The sequence below is a fragment of the Lepisosteus oculatus genome, chromosome 6 (assembly GCF_040954835.1).
Source record: "Lepisosteus oculatus isolate fLepOcu1 chromosome 6, fLepOcu1.hap2, whole genome shotgun sequence".
Taxonomy (NCBI): Eukaryota; Metazoa; Chordata; class Actinopteri; order Semionotiformes; family Lepisosteidae; genus Lepisosteus; species Lepisosteus oculatus.
The window spans coordinates 15906401-15926370 of NC_090701.1; the positions used below are offsets into that span (position 1 = coordinate 15906401).

Consider the following 19970-nt stretch of genomic DNA (forward strand, 5'->3'; position numbering starts at 1 on the left):
CTCATTATTTAAATCCATTTCTTTTGTGTGTCTCTTGCTTCTACTGTGTGAAGCAGTGTGTGTGTATTTCTGTAAGTCTGTGTTTGAGACACTTCCTTTATTTGCTTTTTGCCATACTTTGGTGTAATTACTTCATAATTATTGTAATTTGTGAGGTCATGACCTCATTATTCTTTAGATCAAAGTCCAGTTTTTATAACCATCAAAGTTTTTCATTCTGAGTTAACAACACTTGCCTCTGCTAGGAAATGGCTGTGGCCTTGGTCTAAATTAGATTAAGCAAAGTCTTATGAAATTTTGAAGGGCGGTATCAAGTTCTTCCTCTGTTGTCTGCTTTTTTTAACAAATAGATAATGTTGTTCTTCCTGCTTAGAACATTCCCCTGGGCGTTAGTTAGATCAGCAGGGTTTTCTCTGAAACTCTGTCACAGAGCTTGAGAGGCAGCAGTAATTTCTTCAGTCTAAAGAGGTTTGTGCTGCAGAAGCAGCAGTATGTAGCTCTTCTTTGCAATTTAGTTTTCATTTCTTTTAAAGGCAGTTCATATCTCAACTACCGGTAGTTTAGCGTGAATTCACCATCTTGATTTGAATTGGTCTCTAACCAGCTGCATTGTGTGCATTTTAGGTCTAAAATTTTCAACTAGAAAAGCTGTTCTTAAGCTGTAGAATCAAAGGTTCTGAGGCAAAACAAAGATTATGTATCAATTGGAATACACATTAAGTGACAGGGTTATTTCAGGAGCACCCATGAAACAAAAACCCAGAGACAGAAGTGGAAACTAAAAAAGGAAGTATGTGTAGAATAGAACCATAAAGTTCTACTCTACACATACTTCTGTACACGTTCTTACATGAACTATCATGGATATCTGGTACAAACCATCCAGCTACAGTACGTTGGTAAATCTAATTTACCAATTAGATATTCAACTTGTATGATGTGTTTTGTAGTGAATAAGTGTCCTACCATAACTTTAATATTAAATATATATATATTTGGATTCACTGATTGCATGTTTAAACAATCAAAACACTATAGCCTGAAAAGCTTCAAGTGTTCTACCATAGTTTTTTCTTTTAAAGTTTTTTTAAAGTATTTAGAAATCTAACACCATTAGGTGTTCAAATACAATGCAGTGTTAAAGTTCTTCAATTCTGAAGTTTTTGAGAATATATCATTTATAATATAACATATATCATATAGTATATCATATATCATTTAGTCTTAAGCAGTGTATCAAAGCTACATATGTATGCAGAAATTTATAAGAACAGGCACAGCATCTACTAACAAATTGGTATCATATTACTTATAATATGTGGGTTAATAACAACTAATCATTCTGTTAACCCACATTCCGTAAGTACTTTGAAAAAATCTCAGTTGTGTACTGAGGAGAGACACTCTGGCAAAGGCACTCTGGCAGTTCTGCAAAGGAGAGGTTGTTTTTCAACCTTATTAAATAAAGTCCGGACACTAAATTCATTCTAGACTAGAAATTCACTCAACATTTATCACAGTGCTTCAGATGGTTATAGAACTTTTTTATCTTCATTATTGAAGAGATGGCTTGAAGTTGGTATAAGATTTATCCCTGCGTTTAAAAGACAGTTGCACAGATTTGCAATCTGACATGTTCATTTTTTTTCTTGCTGAGATTTATAACAAGAGGATTGGTAAACTTACCAGCTAACATAACAGTTTGATAGCCTATACGAAATATTCATTCATGGTGGTAGGTTGCACGTTAATAAGCTCTGTCCTCTGATTACTCTATAGAGCTTTCAATACACTACAAAAGATAAAAAAACATGTATTTTGGATCATGAAAATACAAGTGGCAATATAAGGTAAGGAGATATTAAGTGGATACACTTGTACTGCCATTCAGATATATTTGGATAGATACAATATGGGTGATTTCTAAAATATGATAATGTTAAAGTAAACCAAATCTTGGTTAATTTAACAGAAATTAAACTGATAAGAAAATGTTTTATTTTTTATCCTGTAGGGCTAATTTTGCCTTGGATGCTGATAGAATAAAATAATATAATATAAAATGTGTGAATAACAAGAGTTCAATCACATTTTTCCATTGAGACTTTCGTACCATTTGTTTAAATTTTATATTGAGCTCAGTCACGTTGTGTTATTTATCTACAGACTTCAGCACCTAAATATTGTGTTAAAGTGTTTTCCAAAGTGCATCATAGGAGATGCCCTAACAGGAAACTGCACCTGTAAATCAAAGCTTGAAGTTTGAAATCCCAATAAATGAAATCATATTATATTTAAGAAAAGTTGTATTCTTGTCAGTAAACTGCCTCTGGGGCAAACCCTTTACAGGTATAGTTCCTATTTGACCTGCTTATTTTAAGATTTAGAACTAAACTCCACAACATTTTAAGAGAGCTTTTTTATTGTTCTGATGAACAAATAATTAGACTTCTCAAGCCCTGCAATTTATCATCAAGTTTAGAACAAAGGTAACAGTCAGCATTTTCCTTGTTAGCACGTCTGTATTTTAGCCATGTTTGTGCTTTATGCGGAGAAGAGGGCTGATGTCTACTTTTTTACCATGGAATGGCACAAAGTTTGCTAAAAATATCACTAGGAATTAATGCTCACTCTGTGAAAATTGGTGCTACATATAATGAAAATGTATAATGAGCGTCAAAGGATGACCATTTTTTTGTAGTAGGCACACTGACATTTTTAGCACACACAAGAAATAGGTAAATTATGCTGTTTGATATTTGTAATCAACCTTATTGATCAACAAGGATTTTACTTTTTTTGGTTCCAATTGTTATTTCCATAACCCTGTTCTGAGTGCCTGTGACTTTAAATCTACTTTTTAGAAAATCGGCTCAGATATTCATTAATACTCTCAACTGCTGTCAATGAGCAAAGCCATCCATCTGTGAAGCAGTCAAAGCTGAAACGAACAACCTTTACATTTAGAAATAATACAAGATTTCAACCAAAAATGTGTTGTTTTTATCTTGTCTCTTATTACTTGAATGCTCTACAGCTCCAGGATATCACTTTTTGTGTTTTTTTTTCTTTAGAGAGAACCATGAAAAACGTGGAGAACAAGCTGGATCAGATGATACCATGAAGAATAGCTCACAGGTCCTCTGCTGCCAACTGCTTAGTAAGTAAAGCATGCTTTTGCCAGTGTGTTAGGGGAATCAGTCTAATGAAAACTCTTCCATTGTCTTTTACTCATAAGTGCCAAATCATTTCTGGATGAGTCTTCTGGGGTGATCAGTGATGCTTATGTGAAGAGTGCAGCTCTGCTCTGCCCCTGGTAGGATCTGATCACAGTCACTCATGGGTACAGAGCATCCCTAGACAGTGGAACACCCAAACGCTGAGTCATTTTCTGTATATTGTTGACTAATCATTAGTCATTATTCAAATCATGACTAATACTAATGTAATAAATGCCTCATCAGTTACTTGCCCATGAGGTGGGCTAGAGGTTTCAAACACTGTCTGCCTGCTTTCAAACTGTATTCCCTTCAACCCTCAGGTTAAATCTTAGACCTTATTGACCTTGTTAGAAGCTATTGCAAGAAAAATAAAAGCTCAATGAAACACCCAAGAGGACCATAAAAGTTAGATTTGGTGGAGATGTATTAAAAAAGCAGACCTATAAATGACAGAATTTTCTTTTGAATTAAGATCTACATACAGTACAAGAAAAAAAGTTCACTTATGCATTGCAAACAAGAACAAATGATGAAAAAGAAATGAGCACAAATCTTCATTACTAATCCTCAGCTGTATGAAATGCAGTTAATTAAAAAGAATCGCACTGCAGCTTTGAAAATCAAGTAAGCAATATCTGGCTCTCAATTGTAGACATTGCTTCCTGTTGGCTTCTAATTCAGTGTTTTTAATAGACAGACCAGCATTTATATGATAATACTGCAAGTCCCCCTATTACTGCTTATTATCTGTGAACCAAAGATTACTGAGGCTTACCATACATGGTAGATTGATATATAATAAATTTTATGTTATGATATTTTTGTCAATATACTATATTATGCAATTATACAAAAATTTCTTGCAGTAAAAAATGTAATGTATTGGAAATCTGTATTTTTTTCATAACGGACAAGTGCATTTTCTAAAATTAGTGTCTTTCCTGCTCTATTATACATTAATATTCAAGTAGAACCTCACTCTATTTCTTTTTAAGAAATATTGACATATTCTCTTGAGCTTCCGAGATCTTTTAATATACTGTATAATATTTTTTCCATCACAGGTGAGTTTTGTTGAGTCAAGGCATTATAGGTTTTCTTATCCTTGTTTATGTTTTTATGTTTCTGTGAAATGAGTCCTTCGGAGATGCACTCATTGACCTCTTTTAGAAAGCAATCATATGTTGCCCACGTATATGATCACGTTCCTAGCAGTAAAACGATGAGACTTCCATCAATCCTTCTTCCTGTCTATCTGGGGAAAACGTCCCTGATGAGACTGTTTCACATAAAATCAGCTCTGTATCTATAAAAGTGTGTTCCAGGCATTTGGAAGAAACAGGGGACAATCTGGAAGTAACTAATAACACCCCAAGCATAACACATTAAGCCTAGAACTGCTGGTGTTCACTTGCCTGCCTCCCAGAGAGTCTCTGTTTCTGCTTGTGCAACATGATTTTTTTAAGTTCAATGAGAATCATACTGTTTAATTTAAAATATATATGCTTTAACTGTTTTGGATGTCTAGGAGGTTTCTGTTAATTATTAAACATACTGAAAATACTGTTGTCTGTCATAGTTTTTTTATGCAGATCAGCAAATGTATTGAGTCTGAATGAGAAGTGTGGAGATTGAGCAGAGAGCAGTTAAAGCCTTTATCTGGCTAACTTTAACATGGTTTTAGGATTGCTTAAAAGTTGGATATGTTTCAGACATGTAGCTTTGGACCATTAACTATTCCCAACACATTTTTTAACTCTTTGAGAAAGACTCCTTTTGATCAGTTTAGATAGAGTCAGAGCTGATGGCAAGGAATTCATCTCCTGTTTAAAGAAGCTGATAAGGGAGCTACAGTATATGATTCTGTAGACTCTGTTTTCCTTAATGGTTATTCCACTGAGGCTGTATCCAAAATCTCTTTGCAACTCCTTGTTTATATCTGCCATCTTTTGGATGTTGGCACCGCTTAGCTGACGCCAGCTGATGTCATTGGTAAGTTTGCAACGATTGTATCAGGCAGGCTTCAGGGGAAGCCATTAACCCCCTCTGTTATGGGTAGGTCCATCTTATCTCAGCCAACACATCGTTTCCTGTTCTGGCAATTTCATCTCCAGATGTAAAAGTGAATGATACATATTTTGTTCTTACCTGACTTTTCTAAAACTATTCACAAAAAACACAATCACATTATGTTTACCTCTGTACTCGCTGTGATTGTTCAATAATAATGAAAACAGTATGAAAGATATAGCTATCTTTCCTCTGTCTGTGCTGTTCTAAGACAATGCCTGAGTTTTTGTGATCGCTCAACTTGCAGTTGAACATCAGGCGTTCACTTCATTTCCTGTTTACACAAACATGTAGGAAGCGGTGCCTGAGTGGAAATACCCAAGCTTTGTTTTTCCCGCTTCAATCCCACAAATCCTCGTGTTTAAGATTTAGGTTTGCCATAGAAAAAGGGTCGAATGCCAATGTAATCAACATATTTTAGTCTTTATTTTTCAGTTTTCTGACATTCTTTCATCTATAAAAGTGTGCAGTTTGAGCGTTCAAGTTTTCATTAAAATAATCACTTTAAATGATATTCCAGATGGGGCCTTGAAGGTTTGGAATGATTTGCTTCATGTTTTCTGTGCAAGTGAAAGAAAAGCAATCATATCTTCGGGCAAAAAAATATATTCCTTTTGCTGCTCAAATTAGTAACTTCCAAGGTGCTAACATGGACGTGCTTTTATGTTGTTCTGTGTCTGAAAAGCTTGGAGGCACTCCTTCTCTTTCCAGTGCAAGCTGCTGTATTCATCACTATGGCAACTGCCAAAAATCAATCCATTGTATCCAAACGCTGTAGCCCTCTTGTTCCTAACATTTCCAGACTACTTACTGCTTTGTAGCATTTTTTACATTTATTCCACAACTAATATCAAAACATATATACAGACTAATCAAAAGTTTCACAATTTAACTATGGCACAGTATGTTCAGGGAACCTGTGATCATTTTTATAGACTGCTCAAAGGATCCTCAGTAGCAAAGGGACGTTTTCCATCCCCTCAGAGTACTAAACTGCTTTGTGGTATCAACACTCTCACAGTAGGTCTCCTTCAACAGTGCTAAATTATGATCTGTTGATATACACATACCTGTACATGTTGCATAACGTCTACTTTTTGTGTATTTTCATTTAAAATGTAAGTCCTTATTCAGTGTGATTTCAGAAGAAGGAATTTCCTGCCCAGACAATGTTTAGACCATCTCTGCTAAAGCGTCCTTTTTGGAAAACATAGATAAAAGTATATAAAGAGAATGTTCAGATGTCAAAAACTGAAAAAATCAAGCTTGGATTTTTGAATGGAGGTGTTTTCATTTGTTTTATTTTTTTTAGTGTACCACTGACTTGCACATTGTGCCTTTATCATTTTGAAGACAATTCAGCTTTCACCACACAGTTCTTTACAGTGGCAGACATAATTCACAGGACAGGTTACAGATTGTACTTGCTTGCTGCACAAAGGCAAGCTAGACCTGGGAATATTCTAGTGGTATTTTAAACATTTAGACCCTTTATTCTTCACAGTTGTGATGGGATTGCTGTTGTTAAAATGTATTGTTACAAATAGGGTAATGGAAATAGAAAATATCAGAAACAGGCTGAGCAGATTAATCAGCAAGTCAATTAAATAATCATGATGCCCTCATTGTAAAGATTGAGCCCAGAATATCCCCAAGCGGTTGGCATAAATGGAGGCCCATGGGTTATTTGTTCTCTGGCAAAGCTTTGGTGAAAAGAGTAATAATTCAGCTAAACTGAATTAAACAAATATTTATTAATAATGACAAATGCAAATGACAATGTATAAACCATACAACAAAAACATACAAGTTACGCTTACGCTACTTGCAAACAAGGCACCCCAAAGATCTATGTCTTGTTCAACCAGAAAACCCCAGACTGATATCAAGTATTTAAATCCCTATTGAACATCTACACAGGCTAACAAGAGAGACACATCTGCCTTCTGAAACAGACTATGACCCACAGTACATATCTCTATAAATCTTAATAGGAACCTATCTCCCTATTCTAAAAATTCACCAAATAACCAGGGATTCTCTACACTGACACACACAGACACGCACACACTCATACCAGGGCCAATTTCCCAGAAGAATATTAGCCTATCAGTATGTCTTAAAACTATAGGAGCAAACGGTAGCACCCAGAGGAAACCCACATGAACATGGCAAAAACATACAGACTCCATGCAGATAGCACCCCAGGTTTGTTATTGAACGCAGGGCCCCAGAGCTGTGATGTAAAACACTTTTTCACTGTGCCATCCGCAGTTCTAACATAAACCTCTGAAATATGGTATACTGTATGCACCTGTAGATCCATGGATATAACTTAATGACGCATAGTGTTGAATTTTAACATTTAGTTGTTTAGGTGTACATCTTGAAATTAATTTTAAAAGATGCGATTTCGAGGTTTCCTGTATTCATTTTCGGATACCTCTAAAGAATATTCTGAATTGGCGTAACTGTGTTTTAAGTGGAACAATCAAAAACTGAGCGGAATCAACAACTTCCTGCGGATGTATCCTGCGTAGAGACATGTTCAGCACTTTCACAGTGGCAACATAGAGACGCCAGTTAGCCTAGCTTGCATGGTGACACGTAATTAGAGCTGGTTACCCACGGCTCTCGGGTTTGATTTTTCACCGGGGGTCTCCTGTGTGGAGTGTGTATTTCATCCTGCTTTCACATGGGAGTGCTGTGGTCCCCCAACCCCCCCCCCCATCTCCTCTGGTCTGTAATAGGCTCTGTGATGCTGCAACCCCTTATCCGGAATAAATGGGTTCCTCATAATGGATGTACTGTATACAGTAATTTGTGAAAAGCAAGTCACGACTCCTATACCATCGTTATTTCAAACTCCATACTTACAGAGTTGTTTTTTTTCTGCACACTCACTGTTTTGCTGCTTGAATTAATTGACTTCCTTTGCTTGCTGACTCAATTTGTAGGGATGCCAATAACAGAAACAGCTTGCATTAATCTGATGTTTTCAAACAACCAAGACTGAGTAAGACGGACAGGGGTAATAGAACATAATACATAATCATAGCACATATTGGGAAAACAAGACCTATAAATAAAAAGTGAGTGGTTTTTAATCTTTTTGTATGTCTTAAAAATTGAAGTATTCATACTTAATACAGTCAAACATGTAAATAGAAATATGATGTGTCTTGTGATATATTACAATGTAAGAACATTAGGAAGTTTACAAAAGAGTTTGGGATCTAGTAATTAATTTATCTGAGGATCTAATCAAGATGTTTTGTAAAAGATGCGAAGGTATCAGCTTCATCATGGCTGTTTTGCCCATTCCAAACCTTCTTGTAAAAACAGTACCTCCTGCTCTTAGTTCTAAATGAGTTTTCTTGTCGTTTAGACTTCTATCCTCTGATTTAAGGATTCTCAAGAATTCAATTGAGTCCACTTTGCAGATACCTTTGAGGATTTTGAATGCTTGAATCATGTGCCCTCATGGGCTTTTCCATTAATAACCGAAACGTTTCAGTTATTCCATCCTGTCAGTGTTGTACATTCCTTTAGGCTAAGAAAGTACTGGTTTGGTTGCCTTTCTCCAGGCTGAATCCAGAGCAGCAATATGTTTTTTTCATAATGTGGTCACTTAAATCGGTCCAAAAATTAAAAGAGTAATATTTAGCCTGTCAAAATAGGATAGTCCATTAAACCCAGAAATGTATCAGGCCACTCTTTGCTTTGGAACAATTTCTATCCCTGTGAATTTCTCCATCATCAACAGAGATTTGTCCGAAGGTTTTTTGAGCATCTTGTTTCAGTACAGACCTCCTGATTTTTTAGGAAGTATCTCATAAGACAATTAAATTAAGTGAATTGAGCCCAAGGCTTGATTGTTAACAATACATTGATGTGACAAAAAATCTTTAAAAACTCCTGTAGCAAAAGTTCATATCCTTTGTCCCTCTTGAACCCATCGCACTTCTGTGAAATGCGATTTTCATTGCACCCATTGTTTTTTCTGAATGAGCAATATGAGCCACACTGCCAGGTTTCTGAAATATTTCATGTGACAACCTGAAATAGAAAAATATGATTGCATAAGAATATTATGATGATCTACTGTGCTCAGCCTTATGGGGCTGAATAATTTGGACCCTGTCTATAGACAGAGCACTAAATAATGACATTTTGTGTGTGCAGGGGTCTGCATTTTTAAGGTCTGGAAAAAAATGCAATTTACTGACATTTCATTGATTTGTGCATAGATTGTCTTTTTCTGACATAAATAAAATGCAAATTAAGCCACCACTCCTATAAAGAGAGGTGGCTTCAGCTGAATTTCAAGTGCATAGCTGCGCTGCAAGGTGTAGATCAGCTATTTGAATAAGACACAGCGTTTCCGATAGGTGAAAAATACCAGTACTGGTGCACAGGGCCAGTTAAGACTGGTCCTCTCAGTGCGCTGGGTGGAAAGGAATGCAGGATGGACCATTGTGGCAGGTCCTTGTTTTTATAAGTGAATAAGAGAACCAGAAGGTCTGGCCATGGTGAGTATCAGAGTTATGGGTGTAGCAAAGGTAATGCTGTATGTCTTTAAGCGGGGCCACTCTTTGCTAAGGTGTATGTAGGTGGAAGCAGTTTCCTCAACTGCTGAGTTACCTCCTTAATAGCCTGTGACCTCTGAGAAGAGTATCATCCATTGACTTGCTGAAGGCAAACCAGCCTTCTCCCTTTCCAGAATACAAGCGAGTGTCGGGCACAGGTCTAACTCTGTTGGCCACAAGACGCCTGTCAGTGGCCTGTGCAGAGGCCTTTGTCATCTTGAATTGTCACAAGTTGTAGCTTGTTCCTTGGGCCAGTGAGGGAACAGGCGAAACTTCTCAAAAGTGAGCAGCCTGATGCTCTTGAAGGAATGATGAAGGACTCGGTGAATTCACTTGGCTTCAGTTCTGAAATGGGTTAAACCTTCTATGGTAAAAATAAATATTCATCTCTGATGTACATGCTGATGTGCACCTGAGGGCAGTACAGAAATATGTATCAGATACATTTAGACATATCACACATAGCCATCGTGCTACCAGAAATGTTAAATAATTTGAGATATTTAGTCTGTAGCTTCCATAATCTGATCAGTATTTTGTTCAAAAAACAGTCTTTAGAAAATTAATATAATCAAGCTGAAATTCTGCTGCAGAGCTCAAACTGTTTGTCTTTAAGTCTGACTTTTGTGGATGCCTGAAGTAAGAATCAGTGAATTCACTTGATTTCAGTTTTGAAATGGGTTGCAAGCTGATTTAACAAGCCGATCACACAGTGATAGCAGAAGAAAGAATTATGTTATTGTGGAAAATTGGAATTCAAGCAAGATGGAAGGATTAGAGAAAAGAGAATGGAAACTGTAACATTATACGTAGACTAATATCAGGAGATACTCTGGATATTTGTCAGAGGAAATTTGTAATTTTATTTTTTTTAGTATTTTATTTTAATCCTTGATTGTGCACAGGAATCACAAGTGACTAATTAAAATATTTGATTGAGCAGGTGTGAGTGGAGAAGGAGGGGAGAAACTCAAGTGGAATTTGTACAAAACTGAAAATGTGATCGAGAAGCTTTTTTTTTTCCATCCAGACGGCTTCACACTGACATGCAGTGTTTAATTTAAGAGTAAATACAAAGAGCTGAAAACAGGACATGGATTTTTAATGAGAATTCTTTAACAATTTGAAGTGTGGATTTATTTTAAAACAATATGCAGGAAATACATAGCCTGCAGACACTGAATAATGTGGCATAATCATTTTTTATTGAGGGGGTTTCCATATTTGTTCCTCTTTTCTCGCCAGGAGGTCAGCACAATGTCTAGGTACGGAGAGAAGATTATTTTTGAGACCAATAATTTAGTAGTCTCCAATCTCCCTGGGAAGCATCAGACCAGAGGGATTAATATTATGGTCCCAAGGGTAATATTTTTAAATGAAGTCGATTTTATACAAACAACTGAAGTGGTAGGCTACAGAGGATTTATTTCTGAATATGGAGTTCTCCCCACGCATAAAGTGTTGAACTTTAACCTCCCTGTCTAAGGACATCTGCTGTAGTTCCTTGGCCATCTGGCTTTTTAATTACGATTTTCCTTCATTAACGTGAATTTAAGTAAGAATCCAGGCTTTCCTGATTCAGTTGACTTTAGTGAGAAGGTAAATAGTACAGTTTTGGTTAATTCTCAGGAGTATGTTGGTGTAAAAATCTGCTGACTCAAAGTTACAATGCTGTACCTACATCTGTGTTCAAACCTTCTCTCAAGATCTGAGAATTATCTTAATAATAATGGCAGACTTACATTTATTGGCTTTTTTAGAATAACACCAGATGCTTACTAAATTAAACTTCAGTGTAGATTCCCTTGAGATTTTTTTGTTTCCAGATTTTAAATGGCAAAATAAAAGAATTTCTGATTTCAACTCAAGAGCAACTTTTATTGTGCTCTTCCAATAACCTTTGTTTGTACAGTATATACAGTTGTGGGTAAGCTACAGTATACTGTATATATGAGCATATCATCATATATTTGTTGGTTTTGGGAAACTGAGTACTTTTAATGTTTTCATGTTTGTGGATGTATTTGCAACATTTTGTAATAATCTTGTCCTTTAGACAGAAAGTAATAATTCACATTCTCTTTAGAGTTATATTTCAGCATTTCAGCATTCAGCATTGTAGATACATGTAGATCTTAAACCACTGTATACCCTTTGTATGATTTATTCCTAGCCTGCTTTACTTAATACTAAAACTTTCTTGTTTCTGGATGAATCATTACCTTAATTCCCAGAATAATTACATATCCCATTCACAAAGGTATCTTGTAAGTGCAGTGCTAGTTAGATGATAAATTTTAAACTCAGCAGTGATTGATGTTACTATATGAAATTGTCTAATGTGACATTCAAAGTCAGGCTAATATTATCACCCGTAATAAAAATATTTATAAAGGCTCTAACATACTGCAGTGAAAATGTCCCGATGTAAGAATAATACTTGAAATCTATTTTTTTATATGAATGTCAAGGGAATGTGTGTTCAAAGCAAACTTAAAACATTTATTTTAACATGTCGTATAGAAACCAATTAAAACAATGTATTAATGCAGACAGAATTTTAATTTAAAAAAGCATCCACGTGCCATATAAAAAAGTAAGTTGCTTGTGGATATTTGTAAATTTCAAAATAAATATGTTTTCTTGTCTTTTTCCAGCCATCATTGCCAGCAAACTGATTTGTATTTAAAGGCATTGCTTTTACAGACTTACATTACTGTGAAGTAAAACAGGATGTTTTGTAACTAAGAAACCAAACACTTCATGTTGCCTATAAAGGAAAGGGTCATTGTTTCACTGCAATCTTTATGTAGAATTTTATTGAGGTGTTTGGATATATTAATAGTGTTGATGCAATAGATCTCATTAAGCAAAATGTGGCATACAGAACCTAGCTGATTCAAAAAGTATTATTACAGTGCATTGTAGTAAAACAAATAATACACATTTCATTCTTAATTGCAACCTAAGCTATCACTTTTCAGGGACATGACTCTTCCTGCAGATGTGCTGACAAATTACAAATGTATACTTACAAACTGCTTACGAATGAACGTTTATGCATCTGTCGAGCGGTTCCAACAGTGCTTTTGCAGTAGTTGCAAAGAGTCTTACCTTTTCTGATTAGTAAGAATGGAATTTTCAAATGATACATTGAAAAATTGGAATCGAAGGAAGGAAAATATCATGCTTATAATGTTGTCAGTAGTGTTTCTGACATGTCTCTAGATTTGGCTTTATTAGATAAGAATTAAGACCAAGGTATTGCACTCTTAAACTTCTACATCTACAAAGTAAAAACCTCTAAACTTTCATCTGTGAGTGTCCATACCCCAAAATATCTTGATGTTGTTGATTACGACATCTGAATTTCTGTGCCCCTTTTCTTTTTCTAGTAATGTTGCACACTGTGGAAAATGTAGAAATTTGACCAAATATATTGTAGTATTTGTTTAAAATATGCAAAACATCTGCCCATTTCTAAATTACATCTACCAGTTATTTACATTATATTCTCATAGGTGCCTCTTAGCTATAACCTTAAATGATTTTTCAATTTGCAGATTTCACTAGACTCCTGTTATACCAGTTCTATGTAATTTACTTATTCTTCACTAGAATGTTGTTTTCACATCAAGTTTGATTCTCACATTAATATTCTGATGTGTTTTCCATTAAGAATTGGCCACTATTACACCTTGCTGAATTGTTTGTTCCAATATATCCAATTGTGTCCACACCATAAACATGAATATGGAATATCATATTGTGTGTTACTAATTTGTTGAGTTTATATTTTAAGTAAGTTTAATTTTTTAAATAAGTTATCTTTTACCTCAAAATTGTGCATTAAAGGCTAGTTTGCAATAGATTATCTTTTTGTAAGGAGTATATACTACAGTATATGGTGTAAATAAAGGATATACAATAGGAAACTATTCTCAAACATTAATATTTAAAAGTGATTCATCGCTGGAGTGTTGTGTTTAAAGTTTGATTCTCACATCACTGTTCTAATATGTTTTCCAATTACAAAGCAACATGTGAACCCAAGAAACTTAACACATGTATTTGCCTTTCCAAATAAAAAAGAATCTCAGTGACATGGGATTGTGTTCAGCTTTCTACCCTTCTGAAGACCCTTTTTGATTCAGACAGCACAACCAATAAAATAGTCTAGTAATCACAAGACTCACTGAGGAAAATATGTGGAGAGTGTCTATTAAGGCAAACTAATTGAGCAGAAAATGACACTGTGGTCTGAATACAAACTCTGGAGTGACATCTCTGGAGAAAAAAACAGTGAAAAGCTTTGGTGTGAACGTCTGTTAAGGCTAAAGCTGCTAAATTATAAAGGAGATTTTTTTTCTGGTTTTGCCTGTGGTGAAACTAGCTGTGAGTGGAGTTCTTGTACTGGTTTCTCATGAAAGTCTTCAAAATGTGGTTTCAGAGAGTATTTACAAGTGAGGCTCCCACCCGGAAGCCCATCCTTGCCTTGGCAGCATCTTGTCTAAGTGAAATGTGTCTTGTGGGTTGTGTAACAGAACTTTGATTTGGAAATGTCTTTTGCCTGGTTATTTAGTAACCTATTTTACTGCTTTTTCCAAAATATGTTTTTTTTTTCAGATGTTGGTAGGGTAGCGGATTGCTAGCAGTTAATAATATCTCTCTCAATTTATTACATTGTCCATTAAAGAGAAAAAAATATGTGGAAGTTTATTATTAAACTTTCAAGCCTGATGTTTTTACATACTTGAAATCCAGCAGGGATGTAGGACAACAGGAATTTATATATCATGCACACCCTAAAGCCCTCATGGAGGGAAATACTTCATATTTACATGCTAAGCTTGAAGAGTGGTTCGTAAAATTAATCTGTCAAAATCTTTCATGAGCAAAATTCTAGCTTCAGACTCTACTTAAGTACATTATATTCTTGGTTCTGCATTAATTCTGCCTTAAATGTTGTGTCTTGTCCTTGTTTATACTCCCATTTTTATCATTTTAGGTTTTAAGTTTTTTGTCATTCATTTTTTCTGTTTTTGCCTTAAATAGTGCTTATTGTAAAAAAACAGTACTTTACAGAACTATAAATTACTGATTTAATTTTAACATATTCGTCTAATAAATCTACAGGTTAATGAAATGCAACACTGCTTCTATGTGTAAACTAATGGTAACTGGGAGAAACTGATTCCTTATATACAGTTGAGCAGAGTGTGGTGCTGGACGTATACCTAGCAAAACCACAGCGATACTAACTGCTGAAGGATTACAGCAGTATATTTCATGCCTGCTGCAGTCTGAATGCTGCAGTTCAAAATGACTAATTAAATAGGCAGCTGATGAAGATTAATTCTCCTCTTTCCATGAATGATTACCTACTGTTTGTAGAACCCCCTTTCTCTATTCAATTAATTTGGGCCAGGCAGGAGGGGGCTGGGCAGGGGTGTTTTGGGCTTTGGGATGAGGATGATTATACTGGAAATTAATTTAGAGGGCCCAGCAGTATCATTCCTAGCAGTCACAGTTGTGCCGACTGGACTGTGAATCACAATTAACTTCCTACTAAGAGATTTGACTGGAGCTCTTTATGCTTTGTCACTTATCCACTGCGGCTGACAATCACTGCTACCAGTCTCCCCTTTGCTTACCCAGGACAAATTGGCAGGGGTATTTAGGATCTGTTGGAAAATTTAGCCTTTATTTCTTAATAGCTGTCCCACAAGGAAAACCTGTTCTGTTCATGTTCTGTATGTTTTTCTTCCCTTTTAATTGTTTTATGTTAACGTGTGTTAAAATATTTAAACAGTTTTTAAAATATGTTTTCTAATAACAAGAACAATTACAGATTACCGTGATAATTTTGAATTGTTTTATGTCATTTTTAATCTCCTCAATGAATGATGTTTCAGGCCACACTGGTTTCGACTGTATGGCAAAATAGCAGAAAATGAGATTTGCATACAGTGTTTGGTAAAATCCAATTACATTTGAATTTCAATTCAAGACGGGGACAAATAAAATGACATGTGGCAGATGCCAGACACTAAGCACATTTGCGCCTGAGGTGTTTTCAAATATCAGCTCAAATTGCCTTCTTGAAATGCCTCGTAATGCCTTATGACTACTGTTTGTTCGGCGTAGATTCAACATTTTGTTGGTTCTCCACGTAGGCAAAAGACACATAAATTTCACTACAATCGAATTCCAGTTTTATCAGCTTAGACAGTTGTACAATAAGAGCCTTGATTTGTTGCAAGTTTGTTTTGACAGTGATACTACTAGGAAATGCACATATAGTGTATCTCCCCATGAGCACAGTTTTACAGAATGCATTGTTGTACTTTTACTGTCAACCTGTGCTGCTTTCTGATTGTGGAGATTGTGATTGTGATTTTCTTAGCCAGTGTCCATACTTTGCCAATTTGTGCCACAAACATCAGGGATGTTCACAAATTAAGCTGAAAACACTGGACGTTACTTGTAAGTACAATTCTTAAATATTTTTAGAATTGACTGATATTTTTAATGTAAATTTTTATTTTTAATTAAAATGAACATAATGACAGGTGTCTCTTGTTGACCCAGTGTTGTTATGTAATTAGGCAGTCAGGAACCGTGAACAAACTCTCAACCTGTTTTCCTTTGACTTCAGTAATTGGAATCCACAGTTAAGTCAAAATTGAAACCAATGACATAGAAGCAAACCATGCAAAAATAAACTAGTTGAAATATACTGAAAAAGAAAGAAACCAAGGGTTTAATTACAGCGTAGACCAGTTTAACAGGAAACAATTATCAGAAATGCCGAAGCAAACTCTGACAAACTGAATTTTCTGCATATTTGGATTAAAATGCTTCCATATGTATTAGGAGCTGTTTCACCATAGAGCTGGTGATGACCCAAAACATAGTCAATGCAACATAGTTAATAGGGGAAAAAAAGAAAATTCTTGGACAGATCAAGTAAATCTCCAGGTATAAATCCAGCCGAGAATTTTGAATGCTGAAGAAACAACCCAAGAAGTAAGATGAACTCAAAGTAGCTGTAGAAAGCATTTGGATAAGTATGTCAAATGATTATGCAAAGCTTTGATAAAGTCAATAGTGCCTACACAACACAGCATTAAGTTATTACTTCAAAGAAATATAATATGCAAACAAATTACTGACTTTTGCACTCCGAACCACAGTGTATGTTTTTGTTCTAATTTATGCATGGAATTACCCAACAAATAAAATGTATATCATATTATTATTGTTTATAATAATGATCAAAAATATACATTGCTTGAATCTACAGCAGATACACATTTATAGGGCACTGCATAACCTAAAAAGTGTAAAAGTACTTCTAAAGAACTAAAACGTTTTTTTCAATGATTTGTCAGTGTGTTTATTAAAAATACACAGATTTCTCCAGCTAGAGCTGAACCTCCTGTGTGCAGCTGTAGAACCTGTAGCATCTGAAAGGACAAATGACTCTATGGGCGGGCAGGTCAGAGGAGGCTGCATGCGTTTCCTACCCCATAGGGGTAAAAGACTCGTTACTGTGAGCCGAGACGAAATTGCCAAATTGTCTCGGTATACACTTAAAAATAATTGGCACTCATCTTTCTTTTTTTTGTGCTCTCACATCTTCGTTCAGCAAAGCGTGCCTATTGCAGCCGTTAGGGAACAAAACCGCCTGTGCATTCAGTGCATAATCCGTTTGACCTTAGGGGCGAAACAAAGGAATTGGTTTGCTCTTTTTTTTTACCTGTTTTTTTTTCCCGACATCATAAATCATTAGCAAGGATTCCTATCCGGAATAAATACTTGAAGTACAGTATATTGGGGCAATATTTTGGATACTATACTGCAGTTCTTCCTCCAAAAATGCTAACTATTGAATAATGCACTTGCGATTCTTTCAGTGAGTCTGTTTGAGCCTCATAGACAATATGAGGCTAGTTCTAAGTCTCTTGTGATCAGTGAAGGATTGTAGGACTGTTGTAGATGTTTTTATTTTAGAAGTCTGTAGATAGAAACTTGAATAGGGTGGGGCATACCGTGATTGTGGAGGTGAATGGGTGAGGGAATTTTATGAGATTGGATGTTATTTCGTTTTTTGTTGTGCTATGTTGGAAGAAAATAACAAAACAGAAAAATACCCCCCCACTCCCCCCAAAAAAGTGATTCAATGCACCAGTATATTTTTATATAAATATCATGCAATACTAAAATTCTGCTTTGGAGGTACCGTGTGGTGTTTTTCATAGGGCACATTTATTTCGAGAACTGGCACTCACATATAGTTCAATTTAAAAGTGTGCAAATAGACATCTGATTGTATGCTATGTGCATTAAACAGATGATGAGTGAATTAGAATAATTACCACTTTGCATTGCCATTTTGTTGAAGTGCTTTCAGCTAAAAGTTAAACACACTTAACATTTGCACTGGATCATGTTAAGTGCTTCAGAACACTTCTCTTTGGGCTGAAGACTACATTCAAATTTCAATAAATTTGCAAAGTTTGTTTTTTTTTCCCCACTGATTACCAAGGGCATGTTTTATGAATTACCAGTGGTCTTCACTTGTTATTTACAATTTCCAGAAGCTAAAACAAACTTTTGTTTTATTTTCCAAAAAGGTGGACCAAAAAGTCTGAAATTAGGTGTTTTAACGCATAACTCGGCAAAACGCAATCAGGGAGAGAAAGTATAAAAGCATTGTTAAGCTAATAGTAGATGTAATAGGAAATCAGGAAGTCTATACAAAAAAAAACATTTTATACCCCTTCACTTAATAACTTCTTCCAATTCAGAGTCACTGTGGAGCCAGAGTCAAGATACAGCCTTGAGGATACCAGTCCACCGCAGGGCAGATACACAAACACCCTTCCACCAGGAAGCCCAGGCCAAGGTGGGGGAGAACACAGATAGCACCCCAAGTCCAGAATTGAAGCCAGGGCCCCAGCAGTGCACGGCAATGCTAACCACTGTGCCACAGTGCTGCCTTAATTTTATAACAACAACAACAACTATTAAAAAAATATAATTAATCCCAGTGCTTGGTTGGCATTGTATTTACAGTGGCTTCCTTGCAGCTTTTGCGTCTAATTTTGGCCAGGGGTGCATTTTATACGGAGTTTGCATGTTCTCACTGTGGCCATGTGGTATTTTTTCTTGATGCTACAGGTAGGTTCATTGCTGTCGAGGTTAACTGGTGTGTACACGTCCGTATAGGCCTTGTGCTGCACCCTGCAGGTCCCATCCATGTACAGTCTGCAGGGTTAGATCCTGTACTGGACTCTAACTCTAGTTGTCAGGGCTTAGGCTTTTACATACCCTATTTATATGTAAGAAAAAGAAAACGTTTTTACAGCATACAAACAAATGAAATTCCTGGAAAACGTTTTAAAGTTAAACTCAAAATTATTTTGCGAAATGTGGTAAGACATCTTTAGCGTTCCTGCTTTGGTTTCATACAAATGAGTAGTAAACTATGATATGTAGAATTATCAGCTAAACATACAGTAGACATACAGATTTTCGGTTCATACTTCAAGCTGTCATTTAAGTCATTTATATCAATGAATCAGGATCAGTGACAGAATGACACTTAAAATGTAGCCATACGTGTGACAAGCACCCTTTATGTTCTGAAATATAGCATTTATCTTCCTAAACATAATTTACGAGGTAATACACATTAAACAAGTTTTTATAGTTTGTTTGAAAATCAATTGCAATCATGACACCTGCTGATGTACAGATGCAGGGGTCATTCCAGTATGTGTGATTGCTTTGAGTTGTGATGTGACTCAAGGTTCACTTTGATATATCCCTTCAATTTGTTCACTCTACATTTTCTTGGGAGGGTCCAGGTGAAGATGATAAAAACATAAATTATAAACTCTTATATGTGGGCTATCTATATTGATAAGATATTATGTGTGTGTGCGTGTAGAAAGTGTGTGCAGAGGTTTAAGCAAATCATATAGAATTGTATTACATGTTTTTTGCAGTTGCAAGATTATAAAAGGGTTACAAGTGAGAGGAAATAATCTTTTGCTTGCCTAATTGATTCAAGGGGCTCATC

General features: G+C 35.6%; 1 protein-coding gene across 2 annotated transcripts in view; it reads left to right on the forward strand.

Moving 5' to 3' along the window:
* Nucleotides 1–19970, forward strand: part of tmem108 (transmembrane protein 108) — an 86843-nt gene that overhangs the window by 37274 nt on the left and 29599 nt on the right. For both annotated transcript variants that reach the window (XM_015354617.2, XM_015354616.2), the window contains one exon: nt 3075–3160. In XM_015354617.2, the coding sequence (XP_015210103.2) occupies nt 3121–3160 (40 nt within the window). In that variant the 5' untranslated portion in view covers nt 3075–3120. The remainder of the gene's footprint in view (nt 1–3074; nt 3161–19970) is intronic.